The sequence below is a fragment of the Lepidochelys kempii genome, chromosome 6 (assembly GCF_965140265.1).
Source record: "Lepidochelys kempii isolate rLepKem1 chromosome 6, rLepKem1.hap2, whole genome shotgun sequence".
Lineage (NCBI taxonomy): Eukaryota > Metazoa > Chordata > Testudines > Cheloniidae > Lepidochelys > Lepidochelys kempii.
In genome coordinates this window covers 18534374-18557213 of record NC_133261.1, presented here as the reverse complement: position 1 = coordinate 18557213, position 22840 = coordinate 18534374, and the positions used below count along the sequence as shown (strand labels likewise).

The 22840-nt window shown below is 41.3% G+C and overlaps 1 protein-coding gene across 1 annotated transcript; it reads left to right on the top strand.

Annotated features, from left to right (window-relative positions):
- The first annotated feature begins 20841 nt into the window (after positions 1-20841).
- Positions 20842-22561, top strand: LOC140913579 (interferon-induced very large GTPase 1-like). The gene is given in 2 exon segments (XM_073350308.1): positions 20842-20936; positions 20938-22561. Coding segments are annotated over 2 exon segments (1719 nt in total).
- Positions 22562-22840: the final 279 nt, after the last annotated feature.

Below are 22840 nucleotides of genomic sequence, written 5' to 3'. Positions count from 1 at the left end.
TCCGCCCCTGCGATCCTGTGGTCTTAGCCTAATTAACTAAGGCACAGGCAAATTGGTAACAAAAAATCGGAGACAGTTTAAGAAAAAATTGCAAAGGGAAAAAGCCCTGAACAGTGCACACCATCTATCTGTTTTATCCTTGTTATTTTACGTTTGCTTTGTTTGGCACTGTTGGTATTATAGGTTAAAAATTGCATAATTAAAAATAAGCCCCACTCTCCATTGTAGTATGCCTAAAAACCAAAAAATGGTTTAGCATTCCTCTCTCCACCCCGGGCTGCAAACAAAGGGTGCAGGTGGGTCTACCCCAAGTCATAGCAAAACTAAGCAATAAAAAAAAATTAAAAAATATGTGTACCCAACAGCTCAAAAAAATGAAGCAACTAAAAGCATAAATCACTCTCCAAGCAGCAACTCAAACCTCCGCCCAAAACAAGTTGCAAGCCTTAAAACAAAACTTCCAGGCAAAAAAAGCGGAACGCACACGCCTGAAGCCCTGGCTAAGCAAGTACCAGCCCTTCAGGAACATGTGAAAATTTAACCATGTGTGCTCAGCATATGCTGCAATGGCCGTGTGTCTGCCGTAAAAAACATGAAACAGTGAGAACGCCAATTGGCCATGCATTCTGCCCAGGTGGCCAGCCTCACACGCCACCACCCAGGTAGCCCTTGGAAATAAAAATGTTTCCAAAAAAATAACCCAAAGGGGTGGGGGCTAGTTAAAAAGCCCACCCTCCTTGCTAAAGTGGTAATAAAACAAGGCTTGTACCCATAAAAAGGAACGGTTCCGCAAAAAAAGCAATATCGGGCCCAAGCAAGCAACACACAATTTTTTTTTAAAAGTTAAAAACTTTAAAAGCATAGCTAATTACAAGCATCAAAAATTTAAATCCCTAAAACAATTAATTAACTTAGATTTTACTATTTTAAGTGTCATTTTAAAAAATAAGTAATTTTAAAAAAACTAAAGTTAACTCTATAATTGCTAAAAAAATTAAGTAGTTAAATTTTACAAAATGCTGGGGAAAAAAAGAAATTCTTGGTTTCTTTGCAGCCAGTCGAAAGAAAAAAAAAGGGCCCTTTTCCAAAAAAAGGTCTGCAAATAAATCCAGGCAAAAAAATGATTTAATTAAAATCATTTGGCCATAAACATTTTAGTCAAATGAGCTAAAAATACATAAGGGGTTTTATTAAAACCTAACTGCCCCAAGAAAAAAACGGGGGCTTAAAATGGGTCCAAGCAGCCGTAAAATCTGCAGAACACTGCCAGGCATTAATAAAATGTGTTAGGTCTCTGTATTCACAGGTAAGACAAGTCCTGCTCCAAGAAACCTCAACCAACCTGCCATTGGTTAAAAAACAGGTAACTGGGTCTACGTACAGGTCCATCAACACAAAACTGCTCTGGCCCCACACTAAAAAGGCCCTTAGCAAGTCCTGCTAACTACCAACACTGCTGTAAAGTGCCAAGAGCTCACTGCCTGAACCCATGCTTCTTTCTGCAAAAAAGTCCCTCGGCCTCAAAATAACTCTACTTCAACTACTAATCAGCCTGTCCCTCCTTCTGGTATTGCTTTTCCTCCTTCTGGACAGCAAAACTAACAAACAAACAAACAAACTGAAGTGCTAGTAACCACTCACTTGTCCAGTAATGAAATTACCACACAGCCAGCATTTGCCAAAAAAACCCAGACCACTGCAGGGTAACGTGCTGGTCACTTCTCCCCTACATGGTACTAAACCACAACTGCTTCAAACAAAAAAAACCCGCTCTCTCTGCTAAAACTGCCAAAGTCCAAAAATTCCTAACTACAAAAAATATTAAAAACTAACCCTGGTAAAAAAACAAAAAATTATACACTGGCCAAAAAAGCCTTGTAAAACCCATGCTTAACAAAGTGGTATTAATTAAATGTGGGGCTTTATTCCACAGGCTGCGCCCTGTGTTTTTAAATCAGTATCTTCAGCATGTATTGTCCTTTCTGATTGGCTGTTAAATAACAAATACCAGAAACGCCTTGTTGCCACTGCCCCCGCCATTTTCTCCACTATACTATCCCCCCGTAACACATCCAAGTACAGACAATACCATATAGTCTAATAATAGTCAAGGCCTTCCCACTTTAGTAATTTATTGAAATATTGTTGAAAAAATATTTTTAATGTTCAAAATATCCCATATAAGCAAACAATTAAATAAAACAAACCGGTCAGTAAAAGTAAAGGTATATCACATGACTCCAAATAAGCCTAAAAAATTTAAAATGTAAATTAGTGGGTTTTATAATGGGGTTAATAGAATGGCCATTCCAGGGGTCTGTAGTATATATATAAAAAACTGGCTCCTTACTGTTTTTGGTGACCCAATTAGTAAATAGTCAAATTCATATTTAAAAAAGGTGTGTTCTGCCACCAAAAATTTACCTGTACTAAAATAGTCCCAGTAATTAATAACCTAATCTGTACCATATTGCAATATACCCCTTCCTATGCTATTCATGTCAATGCTCCTTAAAGGTACATGAAAAATTTTAAACAAATGTGGTATCGTATTTATTAAAAAAAAGTTTTAAAATACTAATTAACAGTAATTAATGTTACATTAAAAATTGTAAAATTTCTTTGGCCCTATCTCGTTTCACATCAATTTTATATATCCAAACTGCTCCAAGGGGGCTGCTGTTCTGTTGGCACAACAAAGGCCATGGGTCTCCTCTAGAAAAAGGAAATCTGGTAAAACACCTGTAAAATGGTGCCAGGAGTGCAGCAGCAATTTAAAACATTTCAAGGCCAACAGCATAATAAAAAATTAAAACAGCTAAAAAAGGCCACTGGTCTTATTACTAAAGGACAGTTAACCCAGGTACAGGCTAAAGTTGGTAAATTACATGTTATCTCCACCCTTAGTTCAAGGACCCAAAAGCGGTTAACAAAAATGGTATTAAATATCACTAAAGCAAAGAAAAAAAATGCAGTAAAATCTGGCATGTTCAAACATTCAGAATTTCCCAGATAACCAGCTAACAGCCATTCAAAGTAACCTTAAGCATCAGGCTTGGTCCACTGCCCTTACTAGTGCTTCCAAAGTGCCATCTGATCTGTGGCCGTAAAAACAAACTTAAACGTTTTCAGGGTAAAGTTGCAGGCACTCGCAGTGCTCCTTCCAAGCCTACGGGCCGGTGAAAGGGGTGTGGGCTCCCACATACCAAATCCTGCAGGTCCGTAAAAAAAATGCATAGAACATGAAACAATTCACGGGAACATTAAAAAAATTCATTCCCCTGGTATGCCTAGCCAATTTATAGTCAGTGCTCCTAAAATAACACCTAATGTTTAAGTAAAAATAAAAAATTAATAAACACTTTGGCCTTTAAAGCTCCCACAGCTTCAGTGCGTACAAAAGCGAAAGCCAAAAAAAGTCGTCACTGTTTATAACAATGGTTGTTAAAAAGGTAGAAAACAGAAAAGGATCCGAACAAAACACCTAATTTCCCAGTTAGTAACAGCCGTGTAAATGTTGAGGCCACCACTTTGTAAAATATACATTTTAATCTCATCACTGCTGCCAACAATTCCATTATTGGCCTGCAAATAAAGTCCTACAATTACATCTTAGCTTTCAAATACCTTTGAATTAAACTACCTTAATACCAAACCAATTCCAAAACCTACACTCACTCCTACCAAAGGTTCAAAAAATCTCTAAATTACAAGGTCAAATTTATGTACTTCAAGTTATATTGTATTTATGTACTTCATTGATGTACATATATATTTATGTACTTCAAAGTATATTATATTATACTTCAAATTATATATTCAATTAAAAACCATGCATTCCACCGTTTATAAAGTGTCTATCATAATGTCATGTGTTATGTAACTAAGGCTATATATCAACCCCAGCAGATTGTTACAATAAAAACAGTAATGTTTATATTGTTTTTCTGTAGTTTAAAAATATGTTGTTGTAAAAAATGTAATAACAAAAATACCTTTCATGTTCAAACAGTGTGCTTTGTTCTTATATCCAGTCACAGTTGATAAGGCTAACCATTTAATCTAAAATCAAAAATACAAAATCTAATAAAAATAAAAAAATTAAAATGGTAGTTGTGCTAAAAAATGCACAAAAGTGGGGGGGGAGTGTAAAAACAAAATTAAAAAACATTAAATGTCGGCCTCTCAGTTGATTGACAAACAAAGCAACAGTCAGGCTAACGCAGAACCATAATAACGCAAAATTTGTAAAGGCAGACCTAGTAAAGCGTATAAAAAAACTGCAAGCAAAGCTGTTTAACCTTACCTTAAAATAAAAATAAAATGTAATTGTTAACAAAAAATTTGAAAAACAAATAAAATCTCAAAAAAAGTATAAACAAAGACACCATCTTATATAATCAAAGGGTATAAATACTGCTTTATATTGTTTATACTTTAAAAAACTACTAAGGCAAAGGTATTCTCCGTCCATTGTATTTCTTCCCTTGCAATTGCTTAAAAATAAACGCTTTTTGGCTTGTTGCATTCAAACTAAAAAATATATATATATTTTTTTCCACAGTACTAAACCACAATTGCTCCAAACCAACCAAACAAACAAAGCCGCTTACTCTGCTAAAACCGCCAAAGTCCAAAAATTCCTAACTACAAAGAACATTAAAAACTGGCCCTGGTAAACAAGGCGTAGCGGTATACACTGGCAAAAAAAAAAAAACCTTGTAAAATCCATGCTTAAAAGTGTGGTATTAATTGGGTTTGGGGGTTTATTCCAAGGCTGCGCCCTGTGTTTTTCAATAAGTACCTTCAGCATGTATTGCCCTCCCTACTTCGCTTTCAAATAACAAATACCAAAGGTGCCTTGTTGCCGCTGCCCCCGCCATTCCCTCCATGATACTTCTACCCCCGTAACACATCCAAATACAAACAACACCAGATATTCTAATAAAACCCAATGGCCAGGGCCTTCACATTTTAATAATGTCTTTAAATATTGTTTAAAAAATTAGGTTTAAGGTTCAAAATATCCTATCTAAGAAAACAATTAAATAAAAAACAAACTAGTCCATAAAAAGAAAAGTATACAATATCACTACAAATAAGCCTCAAGAATCTAACATTAAAATTAGTGGATTTTATAGCGGGGTTAATACAAAAGCCATCTTAGGGGTCTATAATATGTCATAAAAAAGGTCCTTATTGGTTTTGGTTGCCCAATTAGTAAATAATCAAATTCATATTTAAAAAAGGGTGTGTTCTGCCACCAAAAATTTACCTGTACTAAAATAGTCCCAGTAATTAATAACCTAATCTGTACCATATTGCAATATACCCCTCCTATGCTATTCATGTCAATGCTTCTTAAAAGTATTTTAAACTATATAAACAACAAATGTGGTATGGTACTTTACTAAAAGAAATGTGTTAAAGGAATAGTAATTAATGCTATATTAAAAATGATAAAATTTACCCTCGCCCTATTTAGCTTTCAGGTCACGTATATCTATCCCAACTGCTCCAAAAAAGCTGCCATTCGGTTAGCAGAGCAAAGCGCCCGTGTCTCCTCTAAAAAAAGATTTGGTCAAACACCTGTCAAGTGGGGCCAATAGTGCAGCAGCAATTCAAAACATTTATAAAAGCCAACAACATCATAAAAAATCAGGGCAGCTAAAAAAGGCCACTAGTCTTATTACTAAAGCACAGTTAACCCAAGTGCAAGCTGAAATGGGTAAATTACATGTTATCTCCGCCCTTAGGTTAATAACCCAAAAGCTGTTAATAAAAATGGAATTAAATATCACTAAGGCAAAAAAAAATGGAGTAAAATCTGGCATGTTCAAAATTTCCTAAATAACCAGCTAACGGCCATTCACAGTGACCTTAAGCACCAGGCCTGGCCCACTGCCCTTACTAGTGCTTCCAAAGTGCCATCTGATCTGTGGCCGTAAAAACAAACTTAAACGTTTTCAGGGTAAAGTTGCAGGCACTCGCAGTGCTCCTTCCAAGCCTACGGGCCGGTGAAAGGGGTGTGGGCTCCCACATACCAAATCCTGCAGGTCCGTAAAAAAAATGCATAGAACATGAAACAATTCACGGTAATATTAAAAAAATTAATTCCCCTGGTATGCCTAGCCAATTTATAGTCAGTGCTCCTAAAATAACACCCAATGTTTACATAAAAATAAAAAGCCAATAAACATTTTTGGCCTTTAAAGCCCCCACAGCCTCCGTGCATACAAAAGCTAAAGCCAAAATAAAATGTGTCACTGTTTCTAACAGCATTTGTTAAAAAAGTAGAAAACAAACACCGACCCTAACAAAACACCTGCTCTTCCAAGCTAGTTACAGCTGTGTAAACGTTAAGGTCACCAGTTGCAAAACATACATTTTAATTTCACCATTGCTGCAAAAAATCCTTATCTATTGGCCTGCAAATAAAATCCTATAATTAAATCTTAGGCTTCAAATACCCTTTAATTAAACCACCTTAATACCCGACCAATTCCAAAACCTACACTCACTCCTACCAAAGGTTCAAAAAATCTCTAAATTACAAGGCCAAATCTATGTGCTTCAAAATATATATCAAATTAAAAAACATGCCTTTCATACCATCTATAAAGCATTTATCTTATGGACTAATTATAATTATATTGTGGTATGTAACTAAGGCTACAAAATAACTCCAGCATATTATTACACTAAACACATTAATGTTTGTATTGTTTTTGTTTAATTAAAAAATATGGTATTGTTGTTATAAAAAACAGAATAACAAAAATACTTTTCATGTTCATACTAATTATGCATTATCGCTACATCCAACCAAAAGTTATGGGGCTGATCCTTTTAATCTAATATCAAAAATACAAGCTCTAATAAAAATAAAAGTTTAAAAATGATGGTTGTGCTAAAAGCACTGAAGAGGGGAGTGTGAAAGTAAAAAAGGGCATTGAAGTGCAGCCATCTTAGTTCTGTTTAAAAAAAAAAAAAAAAAAGCAAAAGTTAGGCTAACTCTAACCCCTAAGAACTCAAAACTTCTAAAGTCAAAACAGGTGTAAGCGTACAAAAATTGCAAAGCAAAAACCTTACCTTAAAATAACAATAAAATGTAATTGTAGCAAAAACATGTTACAAACAAATAAAATATAAAAAATGTATAGACAAAGCAGAGCTTTATGTAAAAAAAAGGTATAAATACTTGCTTTACATTGTTTATACTTTAAAAATTTGCATAAAAACAGACACCCTGTCCAAACGGCTGTCTTCCTTCTTGCAATTGCCTAAAAATAAAACTGTATCTAACTTGTTGCATGCAAACTAAAAATAAGAACTTGTCTTCTTCCACAGTATCCATTTGTTCTTGTTTCCACATTGGTACTGAGCTTAAAGAATTCCTCTCCCTCCATGGTATTTATCCCTCTGATGTATTTCTAGAGAGCAATCACATGTTCCCTCAGCCTTCTTTTGGTTAGGCTAAAGAAGCTAAGCTCCTTGAGTCTCCTTTCATAAGACAGGTTTTCCATTTCTCGGATCATCCTAGTAGCTCTTCTCTGTACCTGTTCCTGTATCCTTCTTAAACGTGGGAGACCAGAACTGCACACAGTCTTCCAGATGAGGTCTCACCAGTGCCTTGCAGAACGGTACTAACACCTCCTTATCTCTACTGGAAATACCTCACCTGATGCATGCCAAAACCGCATTAGCTTTCTTCACGGCCATATCACATTGGTGGCCATAGTCACCCTGCGGTAAACCAATCCTCCAAGGTCCTTCTCCTCCTCTGTTACTTCCAATTGATGCATCTCCAGCTTATAACTAGAATTCTTGTTATTAATCCCTAAATGCATGACCTTACACTTCTCACTATTAATTTTCATCCTATTACTATTACTCCAGTTTACAAGGTCATTCAGGTCTTCCTGTATGATATCCCGGTCCTTCTCTGAATTGGCAATACCTCCCAGCTTTGTGTCATACACAAACATTATTAGTGTACACTCACTTTTTGTGCCGAGGTCAGTAATAAAAAGATTAAATAAGATTGCTCCCAAAACCGATCCCTGAGGAACTCCACTGGTAACCTCCCTCCAGCCTGACAGTTCACCTTTCAGTAGGACCCTCTGTAATAATTTGTATTCTTGAACTAATACTTCCCCATGTGGCACCGTAACAAACGCCTTACTGGAATCTAGCTAAATTAGATCCACTGTGTTTCCTTTGTCTAAAAAATCTGTTACTGTCTCAAGGAAGGAGATCAGGTTGGTCTGGCACGACCTACCTTTTGTAAAACCATGTTGTAATTTGTCCCATTTACCATTGACCTCAATGTCCTTAACTACTTTCTCCTTCAAAATTTTTTTCTATACTACAGATGTCAAACTAACAGGCCTGTAGTTACCCGGATCACTTGTTTTCCTTTCTTAAAAATAGGAACTATGTTAGCAATTCTCCAGTCATGTGGTACAACCCCTGCGTTTACAAATTCATTAAAAATTCTTGCTAATGGGCTTGCAATTTCATGTGCCAATTCCTTTAATATTCTTGGATGAAGATTATCTGGGCCCCCCATTTAGTCCCATTCAGCTGTACAAGTTTGGCTTCTATCTCGGATATGGTAATCTCTACCTCCATAGCCTCATTCCCATTTGTCATGCTACCATTACCCTAAGATCCACATTAGCCTCATTAAAGACAAAGGCAAAGTACTTGTTTAGATATTGGGCCATGCCTAGATATTCTAGGATTCTATGATTCTCCTTAACTTCCACTCAGTCCTCAGTGTTTAACTGTCCCACTTCTTCTTTCTTTGTTTTCTTCTTATTTATATGGCTATAGAACCTTTTTACTGTTTGTTTTAATTCCCTTTGCAAGGTCCAACTCTACATGGCTTTTAGCCTTTCTCACTTTATCCCGACATGTTCTAACCTCAATAAGGTAGCTTTCCTTGCTGATCCCTCCCATCTTCCACTCCCTGTATACTTTCTGCTTTGTCTTAATCACCTCTCTGAGATGCTTGCTCATCCAGCTTGGTCTACAAGTCCTGCCTATGAATTTTTTCCCCCTTTCTTGGGATGCAGGCTTCTGACACCTTCTGCAACTTTGACTTGCAGGAATCCCAGGCCTCCTCTGCCTTTAGATCCATAAGTTCTTCAGTCCAATCCACTTCCCTAACTAATGTCCTTAATTTTTTTAAAGTTAGCCCTTTTGAAATCAAAAACCCTACTCACAGATCTATTTTTTGTTATCCTTCCCTTCAGGTTAAGGTGAATTAGCTCATGATCACTGGAACCAAGGGTGTCCCCTACAACCATTTCTTCTAGGAGGTTCTCACAACTTACCAAACCCAAATCTAAAATGACATCCCCACTTGTTGGTTCAGCAACTACTTGATGAAGGAAATTCATCAGCTATCGCATCTATTAAAATCTGAGCCCTATTCTTATTACTAGCACTTGTCCTCCAGTCTATATCTGGGAAGTTAAAGTCTCCCATGAGCACACAGTTCCCATGAGTATTTACTTCATTAAAAACATTAAAGATGTCTCTATCCATAGTGTGGAAGAAAACATGAGGTTTTCATTGTGTCCTTCACGGCTTGGGTCACCACCACTGCTGCCTCTGTGTCTGTCTTTGCCTTCTCACCTCAGTCCTTCTCCTCCAGCAGAACTCCCCCTCAAAGTCCCCTGTCTCCAGCTCTGTTGGCTGGCTCCTCTGCCGCTGCAGCCACGTACACTCCTTCCGGCCAGATGAGGGGTTTCAAAACATTCTGAAGAGTGCGCAGAAATGGGTAGAGGAGCTTCACACTGAAGCTATTTCCCCACCCATTCAAGAGTCACCGAAGAAGACGACATTTTGTATATGAGGCACGGGATAATCTCATAAGAGGCCCCAAACAACAATTCAAAGCTGAATTCTTTAACCGGGTGCTAGACTGTGTGATACAATCAGTTGCAGAAAGTTTCATGCCGCTCAAGGATCACAGCAGCATATTTGGGATGTTGTAGGATGTTCCCAAACTCCTCACTGTACCTGAAGAAGACCTAAACCAGCAATGCAGGGCACTAGAGACCGTGTTGACACATGATGACATGTGCGATATTGATGCAAGTGATATAGGTGATGAACTGAAAGCCCTTTTCAGATACATTCAACAGGATCAACTCCAAAGGCTGTTCTGGAATATACATGCACAAATAAGATGACCACCCTCTTTCCAAATTCTTTTGTTGCTCTGTGCATACTTCTAACACTTCCTGTAACAGCTGCCAGTGGAGAACACAGCTTCTCCAAGCTGAAATTAGTAAAAACACATCTACGCTCCACAATGACCCAGGAGAGGCTAGTCGGCCTTGCAACCATCTCAATAGAGTATGAGTTGGCCCAGACTGTGGACCTTCAGGAAGCAGAAGCAGTTCAAGTCTCTGCAACCAAGAAGGCACGGAAGCACCACTTTGATTATTCAAACATCAAAATGCCAGTGTTAACTTTCAAATGCCTGAACAGCAAATGTAACTTTTCTTGTCTGCATAGTAAAGTGTACTGACAATTTTTGAACAAGGCATTTAAAGTTGTTAGTTCTCCTTTATTGGGGTAGGTAGCAGAGCAGTACCATGGGCGGAGTAGAACGGAAAGAAGGCAGAATTGAGACCTTTCAAAGTTTTGGCCCAAGCAAGGGGGCATGGGGGTGTCATTTGAGCTCCGCGCCTGATAGGGTGACCAGACAGCAAATGTGAAAAATCAGGACGGGGGTGGGGGGTAATAGGAACCCATATAAGAAAAAGACCCAAAAGTCGGCACTGGCCCTATAAAGTTGGGACATCTGGTCCCCCTAATGCCTGAGGTGCCAAAATGTTGTGGGCCGGCCCTGGCAGCAGGTGCAGTGTATTGAATAAAACAAACACATACGAAACAGGATGTGATTGAAGAGAATTAGTCATTAAACAACTTATTTCTCTTCTGTTTATCTTGATGGAGGTATTAAATCAGGAATCACAGACTCTGCGAGCCCCAAAGCTGTGGGAGAAAGGTGGCATAAATCCCGAGTTGGAATTACACTTTCAACAAAGCAGAGAGCCGGAGGAGACAGACCTTCCCCAAGACAATGTCCTCTTATCGCCCTTTGTTCTATAGTGGCAGTGAACATGGTTAGAAGAGATTGGCACTGCCAGGTGTGAATGGGGCTTGTGAGAGTGAAGTATTTTCATTGTATTCTGCAGATAATATTGCTCAGATTCAAAAGGAGATGCCGAGTTAACTCGAGCTACACCTTATGCATTGCCCTAACTTGACTCCTGTCCACACAGAAAAACCCTTAAGATGTGCTGCTTATAACTCAAGTGAGCTGGCCCCTCGGGGCACAGGCTAAAGACTAAGTTAGCACAACTCACCAGCTAACATGATCTTTCTGTAGTATGGATGCAAGCTAGCTGCACTTGAGTGCTTCTAATTCTCCAATGCCTTCCCACTCTTCCCCCTGTGTCCCAAGAAAGGACAGACAAGTTCTCCCACCATCCACTGGGAAAGAATCCATAGAGGGGCTCAGCTCACTGCTGTGCAAAGAGCCTTGGGATGAGCTCCTAAAAGTCTTAGTGCCCCACCTGAGTGAGTGCAGTGCCAGTTTGGACCCAGCAGGACCTTTGTTTATTCACAGTGTGGCTCTTCTCATGTGAGAGAGGCTGACTCAAGCGCAGTAACTGAGTGTAGAAAACTCAAGACAAAGCCTCAGCTCTTTCGGCTGACAGGGATCTATTCTACCACAGTGGTTCTCAACTGGGGGGTCTGTGGCCCTGTGGGTGACGGGTGTCACAAGCAGGCTTCAGAGGATCTGCCCAAATAAACCAGAGAGCATGGCTGGCCTTTGACTCGGAGGCTTCTCTATCAAGCCTTAAAACCCACAGATTGTGTTAATCACTCTTATTGATGGACCTTGGGATTCCACAGGCTACTGCCCACTACCTCCAACTGTAAGACAAACTTTAACTGTGACATCAGCAACATTAACATAAGCTTTCTAGAAATGTGAAGATACATGATCTATTCTTTTCGTGCGGGGGAAATATGAATTCAGAGTTAAGGTTTTGTGTTGCAGTTCAAGCTAAAGGCATTTTGTGTGTGTACTGTATTTCTTTATAGTGTTGCCTCTAGGCCCAAGTGGTTAGCAGTATTCGGGGCCTCTCCAGGTTGTTTCCATTAAGAGGAGAAATTGATTATAAATGTCCCATATTTCTTGGTACAATCTTGTTTACTTAAGAAGAAGGTGCACACAGCTCTGTTTCCCTGAACACAGTAGAAATGCAAACTTGCTTGTAGCCAGTCCTGTGCCCTAACAAAGGGCTTTTTCTTGGCTTCCTCCACAGCCACATTACCAAGGCTTCTCTGGGTTTCTGCTGGCTTCCTTATTCCTTTCGATAGTTATCTGCAACATAAATCCATTCCCCAGCTCCTGCATTTTTGCAATCAGTCCTAGGGTTCTCCTCAGCCTGCTTGTCTCACCTACTACTCAGGCCATGCTGGTCCATGCCTTGGGTGGTGGGTTCTGTTGTTTTTGCTCCCACTAAACCATGGGGTATTTAATTGCTCCCATATTTAGCCTAACTGAAAGGGTGCTTTGTCCACACCTGAACTTCAAAGGTGGCTATCAATGGATGGGATATATTTGACCTCCTTGTAGGAGGTGGAGAGAAGAAGAAACTGCAGTCGTAGGTGGGGAGGGAGAAAGAGCACAGATCCTAGCTCAGCTGCAAAGGCCTCCTTTGCCTTTCACAAAGATCATCAGTGATGGGGATCCCCAGTGATTGAACAAAGGATCTCTTGTACCATGGGCCAATCATCAGGGAGAGAACTCCTGACTAAGGATGCGTGACATTAATGATGGGGGCATTTACAGAGGTTATAGCTGCCCCCACCATTCCTTCTCTCCCATGGTCCTCCCAGATATTCCTGCTCCCCCAGTCCTTCCATAGCATAGGCCAGAAGGGCCTCTCCTTGTCCCCCAGTAACCTTCCTTTGCAGCTGGGGAGGTGTCCCATCAGCACTGGCCCCTCAGAGCAGGACATCCCTGCCCACAAGCCGCAGGAGAAGCTCTTGGAGAGCAGAACTGGCACCTGAGCTCTGGAAACCGCTTCAGGGACAAGTTTCCTCTCTCTCAATTTGACAAGGGGGCAGGAAGAAGAGGCATAAATCCCTGGAGCTGTGTCAAGAGCTGGAGGAAAGGACTGTGTGTCCATGGCTGAAGGTGGGAGGAGAATGGATGGAGATGTGGTTCTCTGCTCTCTCACACAGAACATGTCAGCCAGCACAGCTGAGCCATCGTGGGGTTCTATTAATTTTCTGCTGTTAGATGCCTGCCCTAAATTACTGCCTCCCATCTGAATGAAGGCAAAGCAAGAGGGGCACTGTGCCCTCACCCTTGTCTGGACTTAGGGGATGTCTTCACGACCAAGCGTGGCAATGCTTTAACGTGGCTGTGTAGTCGCAGCACCAGCGCTGGAAAAGAGCTCTCCCAGTGCTGCAAAAAAACCCACCATGACCAGGGGAGTAGCTGCCAGTGCTGGGAGCATTTCCCCACCCTTGTGTCCCACCCAGCTACCAAGTGGCGGAAACTTTTACCAGCAGCGGAGGGTGGGGAACCCTGGTGGGCCAGCTGATATTCCATCTTAGTTCTGTTGAAGACTTGCCACTTTTAGGTCTGTAATCGAGTGACCAGAGAGATTGAAGTGTTCTCCAACCAGTTTTTGAATGTTATAATTCTTGACATCTGATTTGTGTCCATTTATCTTTTACGTAGAGACTGTCCAGTTTGGCCAATGTACATGGCAGAGGGGCATTGCTGGCACATGATGGCATATATCACATTGGTAGACGTGCAGATAAAGGAGCCTCTGATAGTGTGGCTGATGTGATTAGGCCCTATGATGGTGTCCCCTGGATAGATATGTGGACACAGTTGGCAACGGGCTTTGTTGCAAGGATAGGTTCCTGGGTTAGTGGTTCTGTGGTGTGGTGTGTGGTTGCTGGTGAGTATTTGCCTCAGATTGGGAGACTGTCTGTAGGCAAGGACTGGCCTGTCTCCCAAGATTTGTGAGAGTGATGGGTCGTCCCTCAGGATAGGTTGTAGATCCTTGATGATACGTTGGAGAGGTTTTAGTTGGGGGCTGAAGATGATGGCTAGTGGCATTCTATTATTTTCCTCATTGGGCCTGTCCTGTAGTAGGTGAAGTCTGGGTACTCTTCTGTCTCTGTCAATTTGTTTCTTCACTTCAGCAGGTGGGTATTGTAGTTGTAAGAATGCTTGGTAGAGATCTTGTAGGTGTTTGTCCCTGTCTGAGGGTTTGGAGCAAATACAGTTGTATTGTAGAGCTTGGCTGGAGACAATGGATAGTGTGGTGTGGTCTGGGTGAAAGCTGGAGGCATGTAGGTAGGAATAGCGGTCAGTAGGTTTCCGGTATAGGGTGGTGTTTATGTGACCATCGCTTATTAGCACCGGAGTGTCCAGGAAGTGGATCTCTTGTGTGGACGGGTCCAGGCTGAGGTTGATGGTGGGATGGAAATTGTTGAAATCATGGTGGACTTCCTCAAGGGCTACTTTTCCATGGGTCCAGATGATGAAGATGTCATCAATATAGCGCAAGTAGAGTAGGGGCAATAGGGGACGAGAGCTGAGGAAACATTGTTCTAAGTCAGCCATAAAAATGTTTGCATACTGAGGGGCCATGCGGGTACCCATAGCAGTGCCGCTGATCTGAAGGTATACATTGTCCCCAAATGTGAAATAGTTATGGGTGAGGACAAAGTCACAAAGTTCAGCCACCAGGTTGGCCGTGACATTATTGGGGATAATGTTCCTGATGGCTTGTAGTCCATCTTTGTGTGGAATGTTGGTGTTGAGGGCTTCTACATCCATAGTGGCCAGGATGGTGTTTTCAGGAAGATCACCGATGGATTGCAGTTTCCTCAGGAAGTCAGTGGTGTCTCGAAGATAGCTGGGAGTGCTGGTAGCGTAGGGCCTGAGGAGGGAGTCTACATAGCCAGACAATCCTGCTGTCAGGGTGCCAATGCCTCAGATGATGGGGCATCCAGGATTTCCAGTTTTATGGATCTTGGGTAGCAAATAGAATACCCCTGGTCGGGATTCCAGGGGTGTGTCTGTGCGGATTTGTTCTTGTGCTTTTTCAGGGAGTTTCTTGAGCAAATGGTGTAGTTTCTTTTGGTAACTCTCAGTGGGATCAGAGGGTAATGGCTTGTAGAAAGTGGTGTTAGAGAGCTGCCGGGCAGCCTCTTGTTCATATTCTGACCTATTCCTGATGACAACAGCACCTCCTTTGTCAGCCTTTTTGATTATGATGTCAGAGTTATTTCTGAGGCTGTGGATGGCATTGTGTTCTGCACGGCTGAGGTTATGGGGCAAGTGATGCTGCTTTTCAACAATTTCAGCCCATGCACGTCGGCAGAAGCACTCTATGTAGAAGTCCAGTCTGTTGTTTCGACCTTCAGGAGGAGTCCACCTAGAATCCTTCTTTTTGTAGAGTTGGTAGGAAGGTCTCTGTGGATTAGTATGTTGTTCAGAGGTGTGTTGGAAATATTCCTTGAGTCGGAGACGTTGAAAATAGGATTCTAGGTCACCGCAGAACTGTATCATGTTCGTGGGGGTGGAGGGGCAGAAGGAGAGGCCCCGACATAGGACAGATTCTTCTGCAGGGCTAAGAGTATAATTGGATAGATTAACAATATTGCCGGGTGGGTTAAGGGAACCATTGCTGTGGCCCCTTGTGGCATGTAGTAGTTTAGATAGTTTAGTGACTTTTTTCTTTTGTAGACAAGCAAAGTGTGTGTTGTAAATGGCTTGTCTAGTTTTTGTAAATTCCAGCCACGAGGAAGTTTGTGTGGAGGGTTGTTTTTTTATGAGAGTATCCAGTTTTGAGAGCTCATTCTTAATCTTTCCCTCTTTGCTGTAGAGGATGTTGATCAGGTGCTTCCACAGTTTCTTTGAGAGCGTGTGGCACAAGCTGTCAGCATAGTCTGTGTGGTATATAGATTGTAATGGATTTTTTACCTTCAGTCCTTTTGGTATGATGTCCATCTGTCTGCATTTGGAAAGGAAGATGATGTCTGTCTGTATCTGTATGAGTTTTTTCATGAATTTCCGATCTTCCAGTTTTGGACAGTTATCAGCTATCTCACTCCCGTATATGTCAACATGTGATAGAATCCATTCCAAAGTTAATTTATTGCCTCTCTCTCTGATCCTCCAAACCTCTTTATGCATTGCATTGATGAGAGCATTCTGGTTTCTTCTAAAGGAACTGAGGATCGACACCTGTCAACAAAGATCACAACACTGGCCTCTATTTCTGCTCTGTTTATTTCTTGTGGTGCCATGAGTATGTTCTCCACTAGGGTCCTGGATGAAGACATTCTTCATCCACAGCCACCATTCTTAAAGGATTTATTTGATGAACCATCAGTGTACCGATGAATCTGTTTGCCTTGTGACTGATACTGTTCAATGGGCTTTCCTACAATTTTCTTTAGGGTGGCCAACTCCGTATGTTCCTTTGAGCAAGGTTCCCAAAGGGAGAGATATTTATTAAAGTAAATAGATTCATGTGGAGGGATTAGTGGGTGTACATGTTGCTTCACACACTCTACCCTCATAGCATCATCAAGTGTTTCTGTTTCTCCAGTAGCCTTTGTGCACTTCTGGAAACAAGAGGATCTTTTCAGCCTTAAGTTGGTTTTCCAGTTTCTGAACAGACCTGAACAGTGATGACATTCAGATAGGGAATGAGATAATTTCCATACCAAAATAGCTATTCTTCTCTATGATTCTCAAGTGGTTGAACATCAAAAACTCTTTTTACAAATTGCTGTTGGAGTGGATCTTACACCTCCAGTTAGTGTGTGAATTGCAGATGACTGCACAACATTGATCTTGGCAAGGTTACTGAGAGCACTATGTGACCAGACAGGTAAGAGTTATTCAAGTATTGGATGAGATATTGAGCAGCATGTTGTTTTTAGTGTTCAAACATGTGAACCCCAGTTGGTACCTGCAATACATTATAGAAGAGCCAATCTCTTCTTTGCTTTGGCTGCCAACTTTTTGACCTGTGGTCCAAACATGAGTACAGTGTCAATGTCACTTTAAGGTATAGCAGATTTTTCTCAACAGCAATACCTTCTCCAGCCAGTGTGAAGATTGGTCTGTAGTTGAACCTCCTATAATTATGGTAAAGTAGGTGGACTTTGTTTTTGCTGGATTGAGCTTGAATTTATGTTGTGTTGCCCATCTAGTTATGATTTCTAAGTCCTCATTATATCCATTCTCCATATATCTTTTTCAAGACCCATGGTATGAAGTGCAACATCGTCTGCATAGGTGTATTCAAATCATTTCAGGTAGTCTGACAGACCAGAGGAGAGCAGCAAAAAAACACCAGGACTTAATACTGAGCCCTGAAGAAATCCTGGCCTCATGGTCTTTGAAGGAGTATAACTTAGTCTTAGTGGGTTTTTTTCCTGTATGGTAGGAAACCTCTTATCCAGAGGTGCATTTTACCAAACTCCCATCTCACTGCCTATTACGCCAGACTCCATTAAATGTTGCACTGAGTTTAAAAACAGACTCCTGTTGATGACTGCGGTGGCTTTTTCTGGAAGCCATTGCTAAGAGGCTGCCAGAAGGCCACCAGCAAGTCTGTCATTGAGTGCAAAGGCCCATAAGCCATTTGGGTAGGTTCTACCTTTCCTTCTTTTAGAAGCCACCATAGAAGCCTTGACTGTACTGTTCTTTCCATTATATTGCAAAGGAGACTGGTTAAAGATATAAGCCAATAGCTGCCTGGAAAAGAGGGATCCTTGCCGGATTTCAGAGAAACAGTAACTGGTGATTTCCATCAATTTAGGTACCTTCCTTTTTTATGCTTGAGTAATTTCTGATGTCCAACAACCTGGCTCTAGCCTTCTTCCCAAAGTGCTTTAGCTCATGGTCACAGATGGGGTCCAGCCCAGGGGAATTGCTTGGTTCAAGCTTCTCTATTGCATCTTCTCGCTCAGGTATGAGAAAGATCTCTCTGAAGCCATGGTACTGAATTCTATAGGCACATATTTAAATGATCCTCCCCTTTCTTCCTAAATACTCCATCTTGCATGTTTTTGCAATGGCTCTATCCTCATCACCATATATGAGCCTGGTCATCTTGGCATAATGTTCGAACAGCGTACTCACAGACTTTGTCATCGAATGCTTCTACACCTCTAGTGTTCAAGATATTGGTGTTATTTAAATTATACGCCTTTGTCTGTTTGTTCTCAATTTGCTTCAATTTCATCCATCAATCTTTTCCTCTGTGAGGATCCAGTCTTATTAAACTAAGCCAGCCCTTCGTTCAAGCAACTATTTACAGAGCTGCAGCACTTGGAGCTTAGCATTCGAGCCATGTGCACACAGACTGACCTGCTGGTGCTTTCTCCATACTCTTCCCTCCTGCAACTTGTGACCCTCCCTCTAAGTTCCATGCTGGTTGCTACAATTTCTAGTCATCATTCAGCCTTTGTAACATTTGCGGATCTGTCTCCTGGGTAGAATATGCTGCTAGTGTGGGCCATTAAGCTGACTGCATATTCATCCTCACTTTCTGCCCTAGTGTGATGTACTGAGAAGAAAAGTGGTGACAAGAACACCAACAGGTGAAGTAGTAAACAAGGGAGGTGGAAAGAAGGAAGAATTTATGCATTGCCTGAAGGATTGCCTGCATTGCAACTGAGCAGAGCTAGATGAATAATTGTTTGTTTGGTTTGGTGGTGGTTCCAAAAAAAAAAACCATTAAAAAACAATATTTAGTTTGCGTCAAACCAAATCTAAAATATTTTGAAATTTTTGGTGACTCAGAAAAGTTAATTTGGGGCCTGTTTCAGAGCAGGATTTCAAACTTGGCTTTCCCACATCCACTGGGCTATATGTTATGGGAGGACTGGGGGAGGGAACAGCAGCACCACCTCCTCCTTCTTCTCTGGCCATTTTATGAATGGCTGAAACCTCTCATATCAAAATTGCAATAATTTTAGGCCAACCAAAACCACATTTCTAGTTGAATACATGACCTGTCTGAAAGAATTTCCATAGCTCTCCATAAGTGTGGCATTTCAGTTAGGATGACTGAGAGTGTGACAGTTGGGTCAAATCTGTGAAGGTTGTACCAGATAAATGGTGCTTCAGTACTCCAGCTACACGACCCCTCTAAGTGGTTGTCACTTATAATGAGCATGCAGACCTCCATGATTTTTGTTTAATAATTGCAATTCCTTCACATTATGGCCCTAATACCAAAGTAAGAGTTCTACCTGAAAACATTTTCAGTTTAACAAAGTGTTTATGTTGTATTACCTTTCTGCAGAGAGACCAAAAGCCCTTCAGTACATCGAGTCAAAGTTAGAAATGGAGAAATACAGAAGCAGGAAACTAAAGCTGAGAGATGTCCTGGAAATCACACCAGAAAGTCTAAAGAACTGCCCTCCTCAGACAACAGGAGATTTACCTTGGCATTTCCTCAGGAAGCTCATGGCTCTGAATGGGATGGCAAGAAGCACAAGCCTTGAGCACAGGGCACCCACTGATCAAACACTAACTATGGACAAAGAAGAGCTGGATATTCCTGAAGATTTTTCTTTTCTCAGTGACACAGACACCAGTGATTCCCTGCACCCCCTTGATGTTCTCTGTGCCATTCTGCTTTCCTCAGACAGTTTCCTACAGCAGGAGATCCTGTCCAAAATGTCCATGTGCCAGTTTGCCCTCCCTCTGCTGCTACCTGCCCTCGACACCCCCAAGTGCACCCTACTGCTGTGGGCCATGAGGGACATGGTGAGGAAGTGGAGGCCGCACTCCCTGGCAGAGAGCAGAGGGTTCAGAGAGGAGAGCCTGGTGCTCACGTCAATGCCAACCATTTCCTTTGTGCGGATGGGGAGCTGCAGCTTCTCCAAGTCCCACCTCCTCAATGAGGTTCTCAGCCCCTCCCAGCAGCACCACAATTTCTTTGTCCACTGGGACATGGAGTCTGGGAACGTCCCACGGGCAATCGCAGATGGGCTGGTTGAGATTTCCTGGTATTTCCCTGGTGGGATGGGGAATTCAGATCTTTTCCCAGAACCTGTCGCGGTTACAAATCTGCTTGGAGATATTGAGTCGCATTGGGTGCAGTTTAGCTTTTTAACAGAGATCTCCTCAGCAGTGTTCATAGTTACTGAGAGCATCAGTGAGAGAGAATATGCGCTGTTATCATCTCTGCAGGGATCAGCCACTAAATACTGCTTCACTTCAATAATCAGGCTGGGAAAGCCAAGGAAACGCTGGAATTCCTGAAAAAGTTAGCCTCGATGCTGAAACTGAACAAGTCACATGTGCTGTGGAAAGGAGGTACCACAAATAAGGCACAATTTGTAAAAGTTCTGCAGTCTGCAATAGCAGCCATAATGAAATCTTCTCCCAAGAGAGTGAGTATAGAAGCCATGGCTGAGACAGCACGTCAATTAGGCATCCAGGTAGATGAGGATAACAAGGAATGTCAGACCCCAAACACATATGCAAAGGAAATCACTGCACAAATCAAAGATGTGGCAAAGTACAAGAGGGAAAAGCTGAGACTCCAAGGGGAGACATGGAGAAACTTGGCTGAAGTGGAAAAAGAGCTGTGCAGAATGAGAAAGTAAGGAGACACCCCACTTGAGAAATATAAATCTCAGCTGAAAAAGAAATTAATGGATTTACATGCTCAGCAGAATAAACATGACCTTACTGATGGTTTGATTACATTTATTACTGGAATAAGACTACTACCTCCCATGGAGAAACATTACTTCCTGAAATGGATGAAGTTTGGCCTGGATCACATTACTAGGGAGAATCTTTCTAAACTATGGGATCAATATAAAGAGAAATGCAAAAAACTCAAAAGATGACCCCAACATGTTTGCAGAGTTAGACAAATTAATCTCTGCCAGTTCCTTAGGAGTGCAGCATTTCATGTGTGAGTTGGGGCAGTTTTATGAAGCGGAATGCTCAATGGTTAAAGAAGGTAAAATGGCAGAAAGCCAAAGGCAATTCACCCATCTCCCAGGCATAGCAGCTGATCTCATGCTGGAAGGGTTTCCCATGGAGATCATTGATGGAGACGTTTCCAACATCTCACTGCAGTGGGTAACAGATGTTCTGAGTCAGCTTCATGCCAAGCTGGGGGGAAGGTCCAAAATCCTGGTTCTGAGGGTGCTGGGAGTACAGAGCACTGGGAAATCCACCCTCCTCAACACCATGTTCGGCCTGCAGTTTGCAGTGAGCAGTGGCCGATGTACACGAGGAGCCTTCACATTACTCATTAAAGTGGCAGAGAACTTTCAGCAGGAACTGGGCTGTGATTTCATCCTGGTGATAGACACAGAAGGCTTGAAAGCCCCCGAACTGGCCAAGCTGGAGGATAGTTATCAACATGACAATGAGCTGGCCACCCTAGTGATTGGACTGAGTGACATAACGATTTTTAACATGGCCATGGAGAATGCCACTGAAATGAAAGATGTTCTGCAAATTGTGGTCCATGCATTTCTCAGAATGGAGAAAATCGGGAAAAAAACCAACTGCCAGTTTGTGCATCAGAACGTCAGTGATGTGTCTGCACATGAACAAAACATGAGGGACAGGAAACACCTCCTGGAACAGTTGAATGAAATGACCAAAGCTGCAGCCAACATGGAAAAGAAATGCAAAGAGATGAACTTTTCTGATATTATGGATTATGATCTGGAAAAACACAATTGGTACATTCCTGCTCTGTGGCACGGAGTCCCCCCCATGGCTCCAGTGAATTTGGGATACAGTCAAAAGGTTTATGAATTAAAGAAATATTTGTTTGAATTTCTGAAAGATTGTTCAAAAGAGAGAACTCCCAATGACATTCCCCTATTTCTTGCATGGGTGAGGAGCCTGTGGAATGCTGTAAAACATGAGAACTTCATTTTCAGCTTTAGAAACAGCCTTGTTGCTGAAGCCTATAACCAGCTGTCTGTGAAGTATGCAGAGTGGGAATGGGGTTTTCGGAAGGAGATACATTTCTGGGTATCTGAAAAGGAAACTTTCATCCAAAATCAGCCACCAGATAAACTAGACACTAATGTTTCAATCAGACTAAAGAGTGAGGCACAGGAAAAACTGAGGCAAGAAGCAGAGAAGATTTTGAATCATTTACAACAGTATTTTGAAAGTGGAACAGCAAATCTGCACCTGATAGAAAAGTACAAAGAAGATTTTAGAAGAAGTGCCAATAGTCTCAGGAATGAACTGGAGAGTTATTCATTCAGCAAGTGGCAAGAAGCGATTCATATTAAAAAAGGCCAACACAAAACAGATGCTATGCTGTCAAAGTACAAGAGAAAAATTGAAGAGAAAGTGGATGGGCTTCTGAACCATTGCAGGAAAAGCAACTGCAAATTAAATAATGATGAACTGGAAGAGGAATTGGAGAACATGTGGACAGAAACATTGTCAGAATTATCACTTATTCCTTTATAGAGACGCAACATATTTGAAGATGTGGAGTTCCAGCTGAGAAGAGACCTAGCGGACAGGGGCAGTGCAGTCTGGAAGATGTTACAAGATGCCAAAAGCTTGTGTGCTTATTAAACAAAAAATTTCAAAATGAAAAAGGAATACTTAGACTTAAAAGTGTTCAGAGGTTACAAACCATAAATATCAGGTGTGAAAGAATTCTTGACACAGGAATGCTGGCATAAAACAGAGGCTTTAGCTAAATCTTTAATAGAAGAGTGCAATAGTTACACTGATGGAAAA